Source organism: Ursus americanus, chromosome 36 (assembly GCF_024610735.1).
Source record: "Ursus americanus isolate L20-20 chromosome 36, mUrsAme1.1.p, whole genome shotgun sequence".
Classification (NCBI taxonomy): Eukaryota; Metazoa; Chordata; class Mammalia; order Carnivora; family Ursidae; genus Ursus; species Ursus americanus.
The window spans coordinates 27,629,111-27,638,996 of NC_142162.1; the positions used below are offsets into that span (position 1 = coordinate 27,629,111).

At 35.8% G+C, this 9,886-nt stretch overlaps 1 protein-coding gene across 3 annotated transcripts in view; it reads left to right on the top strand.

Moving 5' to 3' along the window:
* The window catches only part of CTDSPL2 (CTD small phosphatase like 2), an 80,477-nt gene extending 75,275 nt beyond the window's left edge, over positions 1-5,202 (top strand). For all 3 annotated transcript variants that reach the window (XM_045772308.2, XM_045772316.2, XM_087859200.1), the window contains exon 13: positions 247-5,202. In XM_045772308.2, coding sequence (XP_045628264.1) covers positions 247-312 — 66 coding nt within the window. In that variant the 3' untranslated portion in view covers positions 313-5,202. The remainder of the gene's footprint in view (positions 1-246) is intronic.
* Positions 5,203-9,886: the final 4,684 nt, after the last annotated feature.

The window sequence follows — 9,886 nt, forward strand, 5'->3', positions numbered from 1 at the left end:
TCTTAGTGCATAATGGTTCTTTACAGAATTAAAACTTGAATGACAGGTGGTGGTGGTTGTTGTTTTAATCTAAATTTATCTCTTAGTTAACTGCTTCTGCATAGTATCTTTCTTTATATTCGGCAAACAATATAAGTTGTAAAATACATGTGGTATATTTTCACTGCAAAGGAAAAATGTTCACATACTATGAGCATCATATTTTTGAAATTACATGGCTTTTAAAATGTCTTTTTCTCCGCACAGAATGAAGATGTTCGACCTCACATCAGAGACAGATTTCGCTTGCATGATTTGCTGCCCCCAGATTAAGTTCAAAGACTTGTCAAATCACTGAAGGGGGAGAGAATGCAGGACCCTTTTGGACTAAGACAAAAACATTGCCATTACTGTTGAAATTTTGCATTTTTGTACCCCGTCTTGCTTTTCTTATCTTTGGTGCCCAATAATAATCAAGGGTTACAGAAAGAGACTTTATCTCAGATTGAATACATACAGTAGGTAGGCTAAAACAGAAGAGTCTTTAGAACTAGTGCAACTCCAGTGAAATTTTTTTATGTACAGGACATCTGCAGTTTATAAAGAATTCTGTTTCTGCCACCAGCAGTTTGACCTGTAGTCACACAGGATTTTATGATAATAACAGAGATGAAAATGGACTTTTATTTTCTCTCTGTTCGGTGCTCTAAGTGGGTTTGTAGCCACTTTTCTGTTACTTTAAGATTCTCATTTCAACAGGAATGGCCAGTAAAAGTTGTTTTATTTTTCCTGTTAAGGTTTATAACCTTTTTACATTTTTGACCTGTATTAGATTAGATTTTCATTATGCATTCCTTTTAGTTGAGGCGCTTCATAGTTTTCTGGAAATAGTCAATTTTTAGTTTTTTATTATACATTTGAATGGCCGTTTTCCTGCTTTGTCTGCCTGCATATTGTATATTTGTTTAAAAATATTCTCTACTTTTAGTCCATGTAAGTTTCATTTAGAAAGACATGCATTTATATTTTGTTTCTGTAATATTCTACTGTAGGTGAAATCTTTAAAAAAAAATCAGAGGACTGGGTAGATAAGAATATATGAATGACTAATATTCAAAAGATTTAAACCATTGTGATGGCATGTGTTCCCAGATGGTAATATCTTGCAATGGCACACAGATTTAATGGATAAAGGTATACCTCAGACTTCACTGTGCTCACCAATCTTTGAGGAGAATGAGTTTGGTCACCTGTTGGGCTTGATTTGGTTACTGCTGCCTTTGGTTTTCTCCAGGAATGAAGTATTCAGCACAGTGACTCAGTATTTTTAGTTATTTTGCATGGGCTGGTAGTACCTCTGTTATGCTCTTGGTTACAATCAATTTAAAACTCTGTGTAACAGTCTTGGTACCTTACAGTAGCTATGCATAATCCTGTGGCACAGTAAACTCCCAAGCCACCAATGCAGTTAATATGCTCTCATAGTGGTTTTCTATGCTATATGAAAATAGTCTTCAAGCCTTGGTTCTCTAATGCAGCTACCACAAGAGGTTGATATTTTTATAGTGGCGTGTAATCTCCTTTTCGGGAGGCTTTTTATGGAAGGTAGAATTTGTAAAAGTTAGTATGCTTTGCCTCTCGACTGCATTAACATGCCACAGGCTCAGACTGTTTTTGTGTAAAGGATGTCAAAGAACGGCACTTTTTCTAAAGAGAAGTTTGATATTTTGTATGCTTGTTAAGAAAGTACAGTATTGGAAATTAAAGGTGGACAACTGATAATTGAGGAGTATGTCACTTAATTTTTTATGTATATTACCTGTTTACTTGTACAACTTATTGTACAAATTACATGCAGCTTCATTTTCAAATGAATCCTTAAAATAAGGAAATCTTTTTAGGAAAACATTTAATTTTTGTATTTTTGATTTTAAAGGCATGAGTTATGTCAATTTTCAGTGTATTAATGAAGATTTTAACTTTTCATCAGGTTGAGTGTTTTCTTACTATATTATCTGTTGTGTATGTAGTTAGCATATTGTGTCACTGAACTGTTTAAAAAATCTAGCATGTAGAGCAAGCCTGTTTTGTGGAAAATCCTTATTCATTAAAAAAATAATCATGGCAGATTTTCTGCAAAAAAAAAAAAAGCAAAAGCATTTGCAATTCAGAATACTGGTTTTTTTTTTTTATTTGTTTTGGTTGTTTTTGTTTTAATTTAAAGAAAGGTATTTTGCTTGCAGGAAAAAATACTCCACAGATTCATTTTAATGAGAATCTTTGAAATGTATTTATCTTTAGGGCATCTGGGCATCTTTACGCTGTTTGTCTTCTGTCTTTCTTGAAATAAAATGTACATACGTTACCTTTACATACGCTCTTGCTCAAAATTCTGAACCTAGTTACATTTCTCCCTACTCCCCTTTTATGCTCAAACAGTAAAACCCAAAACCTATACAAGATCTGAGCTTTCAGCATGCATTATAATTGCTAAAAGCTTTTCTGATTAAGTAAACACAGTCTCAAAGGGCTTTCCCATAACTGAAAGGGAAATGTAAGCACCTGTACTGTTGTGCCTGTGGGCACTTTAAAATAAACAACGTTTAATCATCTTTTATTAATGGTAAAGCTGTTTTCAGTCCCATGCTAAGAGAGTTCTTTAAGTCAGCTGACAAAGGAATCTAGCATAACAAGATTCTGTAAAGAAATAAAGAGAAATTTTATATGGCCTGAGAAAATTTCTTGAGACCAATTTATTTTTCTTCATTACTTGATTTGAGTCATTTCAAATTTGTTGTTAATACAAAATTTAAAATAATGTATGAAGAGACAGTTAGCCAGTTTCCTTCCACTTTAATACGTTTTCCCTTCTCATTACCCCTTCTTTTCTTTAGCTGTTGGTAAATGTTATCTTAAACACTTCCATTTAGTTAAGTGGAGGTGTCTATTTTGTGAATTGAGATGTGCCCAACTGCTTTAGTTCACGCAGGAAACATGAACTCTTTAAAAACTAACTATAGGAAATGCAGGAGAGATGGATACCTGATAAGACACAGCAAAAGTGACCTATATACACATTACATATCTGAAGTACATATTATAATTGTGATATTTCCAGTGATAAATGTCTGGCTTTTAAGACATTCTTTTAAATATTTGTATTATTGTTAGGATGTTTAAATCAGTTGTGTTTTTTAAGTCTGTGTAATATATGTAGCCCTAATCAGATTTATATCACCATATTTCTCTTTGAGTCTTAAAAGTTGATAACGATTTGAAACCATAATTGTTTTATATTAGCTAGTATGTATATTTATTTACCCGATGGCTTTATCTTGTTTCCCAAAATTGGGAGGGGGGGGTTGTTGAAAGCATTGTAACTTCTATAAATGGCTATTTTCTTGTACCTGTCAGTGAAATGGATGTGTACATTGTTTTTTTATATTTCTCTGGGTTTTCTGGTTTGTTTGGTTGTTGTTATTGTTGGTTTTTTTTGTTTTTGTTTTTAGTGTTAAACATAGAATGGTTTAAAAAAAGTTATCTTTGGCCAATGACTTTTTCAGCTAGATATTACTTTCATTCAACCTTCTAAAGAAGTTCGTTTTCATTGTTTTGTTCAGTCAACTTGCCTGAAAAACAGAGAGATTTCATCTCATCAATGAAGAAAGCATTTCATTATTCCTACAAATCGTTACAGCGAGCACAGAATTCTTCATTAAGGACCAGATCTCTTCCACATCTTGTGTCAATCACATAAAGCTGAAATGTAAAGGACACTGAAGCCTTCATTTAATTGTACTAACATGATGGTGTTATATACCACATCCTTAGCTAGTTAAGGTTTTCTGAACTGACTTCTCTTTGTCTTCCTAGGTATTTATTTGTTATCTCTTTTAATCTTGTGTATCTAAATTAACTTAGTTAATAGTTACCCACTGAATAACTATGCCAAGCAACTAGGAAAGAATGTTTATTTTATTTCCCCTTATAGGGGAAGAGTGGACTGGGAACAAAAATGTATGGGCCAAAAGGCCTTAGGTTGTCATTCATTCACTTTCTTATTCCTCTCATGAGCTATATTTGAGTATAGTATTTTTTCAGTGCTGATATGCTTGATTATGTCATTACTTTTCATATCTTCCCAAGGTGAAAGCCTGCTAGGAACCTGTATAAAACACATTTTAAAATTTCAGATTAAGAACCACAAAACTCAGTATCTTATATTTAAATGCCACTTAAATTCTTATTGGAATCCAAGTCTCACTCAACTAGGATACATTTTTATAAAATGTTTCTCTTTATCTTGAATTAAAATTACTTGCCCAGAGGCAAGAGTTCTGGGGATATAATGTGTTTTGAGACATTTTTAGAAAGGGGATAAGAGAGCAGCAAGTTTATACTTAGTTACTTTTTGGTCTTGCTATTAGTATTTTAAAATATATCAGCAGTTCCCAAACCTCACCATTAGAATTACTCTGAAGAGCTTATGAAATAGATTCCCAAGGCCTAGGCCCTACAGAATTGTCTCAATGGATCTAGAGTGGGGCCTGAGCGTTCTGTAATTTTCTAAAAGCTCTCCAAGTGATTCTAATAGCAAGCTTTGGGAAGTCACTGTTTTAAATAATGTGACAGTGGTTTGAGAGTAGGCAACTAAATAAAAGTTTACCAGATGTCTCTGTGGTAGTTTTTTGTTGGGTTTGTTTGTTTTTTTAAACTGGGACCAGATTTCACAGAACTTATTCAAGATACATGGAGGAATAATAAAGAAGATTCAGGCTACTGCTCATTATCATTCTTGTCTCATACTTTTTAAGAGTTTGCATTTCTAGCACTTGGAATAGTTGATCATATATACAGCTGAAGGACATCCCTGAATGAGACCATTATATATATTAACTGTAAAATATTTCACTATTTTTTTATTTTATAAATCTTTGTAGAAATAAGCAATGAAATACTACTTTCATCTTTTGAAATGGGATTTTTCAAGGCAGTGTCCTTTTGGCATTAAGGTAGGGAGAAGTTAATATTCTCTCTGCCTTTTTCCATGTGAATCAATATAAAAGTCATGGATATTTAAAAATCTCAGTTTAATTTCTACATATTTACTATGCAGTATAGCCGTGAACAAGTAATGTAGACTTAGTTTTCTCATCTTCAAATGCCCTGATCACCCTACCTCACAGGGTTGTTGTGGGGATAAATAAAACTTTTATGGAAGCACTTTTCTTTGATGATATTTTATCAGCCATTAGAAACAGTATCTAACAGCTTATATCTGTATAGTGGTTTTTTTGTTAACAATTACACGATTTTTTTCACATTACTTTCCTCAATATCTTCAGGACTTATGGGTAAGGTACACAGTAGGTTTCAGATGGGAGGAATCACAATTTCTGGAACTACTGTTTGAGGAAGTAGAATAAAATCTGAATAAAGGGGCGAATTCTGAAAAGGAGATACAATGGCAAAGAACCAGATTATGGTGAGCCTAAGATGAGGAATTTATACTTGATGTAATGGGCAAAATAACATGAACCAACATAAATACAAAATAGCACTCTGGTTCCACCCCAATCTCTGTGGTTAGACTTTTTTTCCATCTTGAGTAAAATGGACATTGTGTAAGTTTAAGGTGTACAGTGTGATGACTTGATACATACATTGTGAGATGTTTACCACAAAGTTAGTTGACACATCCTTCACCTAATTACCATTTTTGTTAAGGTGAGATGAGAACATTTAAAGTCTACTCAGATAGCAACTTTCAAGTACACATTTACCGCACTGCTAACTACAGTCACTGTGCTATAAACCAGGTCCCCAAAACATAGATCCTCATACAACTGGATATATGTCTTTTGACCAGCATCTCTTCATTTTCCTCAGCCCCTGGCTGTGATGGGATATTTGATAACTATTTTCCCTAACCTCCAATGGAGTTTAATGCACATACACGTGTGAGAGTCACTGCAGTATCCCTACCACCTTTAGAAATAAATGACTGGACTTCAGGTGAATAGTTGACTTGGGAGTTTGGTTAATGAAAGGGTCATTCAGAGTCAAAGGACCTGAATCCAAGTCCATAAGTACTCATTAACTTACCAAAGTTTTCTGAGCCTTGGCCTGTTCTCTGTGCAAAAGGTACATCAAGATCTACCTTTCATAATTACAAAGATGAAACATGTCAAGACGTTACAAACTGTAAGGCAATATACAAATAACTACCACAATGGAAATGTTAAAGTGGCTAATTTTCTCGAGGATACGCAGGACATACATATGCACACTGGGGAGATGTCTGAAGCTAGAAGCGGCAGGAAAGGGCAGTGCAAAATCACAGTATTGTAATACCACATGTCTTTCTTTTTCCCCCCTAAGGAAAACATGGGCAGTAGGGTACGTTCAAATGAAGACTGGAAGGAATAATGGAGAGGTCACCTATGTTAACGCATTTGATGAAATATGCTGAGTATTAAGGAAAAAGTGGGTGATGAGTTAACAGTACTGAATGGCTTGAGAGATCTGGTAAGTAGTTGGGGTAGTGGGGTGATATAAATGATTTGCCAAGTTAGAAGTTTCTTAGTGGATGAACCAAATAAACTAGATAGAGCTTTTAGTAGCTACCACATAATGAGCTTTAATGTTATATTCAATATAAGGTAATATTTGTTGAAAGTAATTACAAGCAGTCTTCCTAATGACAGGAAGTCATTTTAAAACACTGCCTATGTGTTAGTCACTATTTCAGGCTCTACAAATGGCAGAAGAAAGCAAACCTGACACTGCCCTCAAGCTTACAGCCTAGTAGGGAAGACTGACAATGGAATGGCTTTGAGAAGCTTATTAAGTGGAGATGTGTAAAACATTTATTGAATGTATGTAAAGCCAGGCTTGGTTGTGGGAGGAGGGGACGTAAAATCAAGCAAGGCAGTATATGATCAGATTTGTCTTGAAAAGATCACTTTGGCTGACATAGGGAATAGAGTGGGTGGGTGGGTGGAAAACCAGTTAAGAGTTACATAGAAGCTGACCTAATTGACCACACAGTGTATTCTCTTCCTCTAAGACAACAAATGGTTAATGCATTGGGTGCTACACTTGTAATGGACAATGTGAGGCCAGGAGATTGGTAAAGTCCTAGGAAGAGTATGGCTTGTCCAGTTTACTGACAGGAAGATACTCCAGGATTTTATGGTACCATATAAAAGTAAGTAAGGGAAAATGTATAATAGTTGAACAGAGACAGATGCTGTCATTTCATGTCTTATAAAATTCTTGGGTAGGCTTTTTTGGGAGGGGTGGGAGGCTAAAAGGAAAAAGTCTTTCAATTAGTTCATTTTTTTGTTGTTGTTTTTAATGTAGGCTCCATGCCCAGCATGGAGCCCAGTGTGAGGCTTCAACTCACCACCCTGAAATCAAGACCTTAGCTGAGATCAAGAGTCAGACACTTAACCAACTGAGCCACCCAGGTGCCACCAATTAGTTGGGGTTTTCTTTGTTTTGTTTTTTTAAGATTTTATTTATTTATTTATTTGACAGAGACACAGAAAGAGAGGGAGCACAAATAGGGGGAGAGAAGCAGGCTTCCCGCTGGGCAGGGAGCCCAATGCGGGGCTCAATCCCAGGACCCAGGGATCATGACCCAAGCCGAAGGCAGACGCTTAATGACTGAGCCACCCAGGCGCCCCTAGTTGTTTCTATATCAAATATAAATCCAATCTTTTTAAATATGTACTGACTCAGTGATTTTGGTACTTTATAAATGTCTTAACTTGGTCCTATTTGCAATTAAAACTTCAGTCTTAATTTATTTAATCTCTGAGATTTTGAGTCTGGTACTTAAGGGACTTCACTTAAAAAGAAGCCATTGGCAGCTCTGCTTCATTTCTGCTGTCATTTACTACCTTATGGTTTTAATGATGAAGTTCTTACAGAGGTTTTAATATTAATTTGTTAAACCAACATTGATCAATTACTCTAGTCATCTGTAAAATAATACTGTTATGTGTGATTACAGGGCTCCCCTTGAGACTAACGTGAATCACAGATTCTTTGTAAGGACTAAATGAATTTTCTAGCACATAATTCTAGACAATTATTTCCCTGCTTCCTCATTTCAAAAAGCAGCATGCACAACACTGTGAATAAATTCTCAATTTCTGCTTAAAAATTTTTAAAATTTTTAAATTCAGTGCTACATACATATAGCCCATGTATTTTTCCATAGCATCTCCAACCCCCAAAACCCATTTTCAGTTGCATATAGATTAATACCTTCAAGTTAATATCCTCAGAACCTAGAACAGTACTTGGTACAAGGTAGGCACTCAATAATTATTTGTTGAATAAATCAATGAATGAGCTCACACTTCATAGTTTGGACTTCTATTTATGTCCAGAAAATTGATTTATTCAGTTCAACCCAGTTGATGAGATTCAGGGGAATTGCTTCATACCAATTAAACTCACAACACACTAGTTTTTAAGCCAGATTTCAGTTTCCTTCATTCACTGGCAGCAAGTTTTCTCCCTATGAAGCTAAATAACAATCAGATGTCTGCTTGGTACGGGTGGAACAAGAGAGAAAATCTGAAAATGAATCATAATGGGTAATATCAATTCAACAGGACACCTCTCATCTCTACTAGGTATCCATCTATCAAAAGTCTGTAGGTCAGCTTACCTTTTTTTTTTTTTTTTTTTTTTAAGATGTTATTTATTTGAGAGAGTGAGCACAGGCAGGGGGAGCTGCAGAGGGAAGAGAAGGAAGCAGACTTCCCGCTGAGCAGGGAGCCCAATGTGATGTGGTGCTCAGTCCCAGGACCCTGAGATCATGACCTGAGCCAAAGGCAGACGCTTAACCGACTGAGCCGCTGCCCACCCCAGGTGCCCCTCAGCTTACCCTTTTCTCTAGAGACTCAAAATCTTGTTTTTTGGTATTACCTTCCCTATGTTTCACCTTCTTTCTGTTAACATTTTTTTTGTTCATCTTAAGATACATTGTCTTAGAACATCTTCAGGCAAGTTAATACAGATGACTACATTACTAACGACAGATGATTAATTACAACTATCATTAGAGAAATATACAGTCTTGCTTTCCTGTAACTCCACCTTGGGGTAGTTGATTGGATCTGGCACCTTCTTAACCACTTATTTACTATTTCCTAGTTCAGGTTACTGCTATAATGCAATGGGTGTACTAGTAATATAATAAAAAAGTGTCTTTAGGACCCAATTTAATTTTCAGACCACCTTTCATGAGGACAAACAATGACCTAATGGGTAGGTTTTTCTTGGTAAAGAAAACCCAGTTCTGGCGGCCCCTGGGTGGCTCAGCCGGTTTAGCATCTGCTTTCAGCTCTGGTCATGATCTCCAGGTCCTGAGACTGAGCCCCATGGTGGGCTTCCTGCTCAGCAGGGAGTCTGCGTCTCTCTCTCTCCCCCACCCTCTGCACCTCCTCTCTGCTCGTTCTCTCTCTCAAATAAATAAAATCTTAAAAGAAAACCCAGTTCTGCATAGAAATTTATTCACGCAGTCATTCAACAGTTACTAAGTGCCTACTATGTGCCAAAAACAGATTTTATAGCAGAGCTTAGCCTCTAAAGATTTGTTATCTCTAATTAGATTACTAGGATGTATTTGTTAAACTTTCTGCTGAGGCCAAGAATGAAATGTACTGGAAAGATGCTGGGGTACCTCATGACATTTAAAGAAGAGCTGGACAACTGGACCTCAAGGGTAACAGAAGGAAGTAAGGTGGCCTGGAAAATCATCACTTCATCAGGAGTTTGTGGTCTTCCTTTCAGGGTGCTGTCATCAGTCACCAAATTATAAAGTCTTGAGAAAGAATCTTTCTGTTATCACTGCATACAATTCACCTCAAAAGTTAAAAGGCTTAAG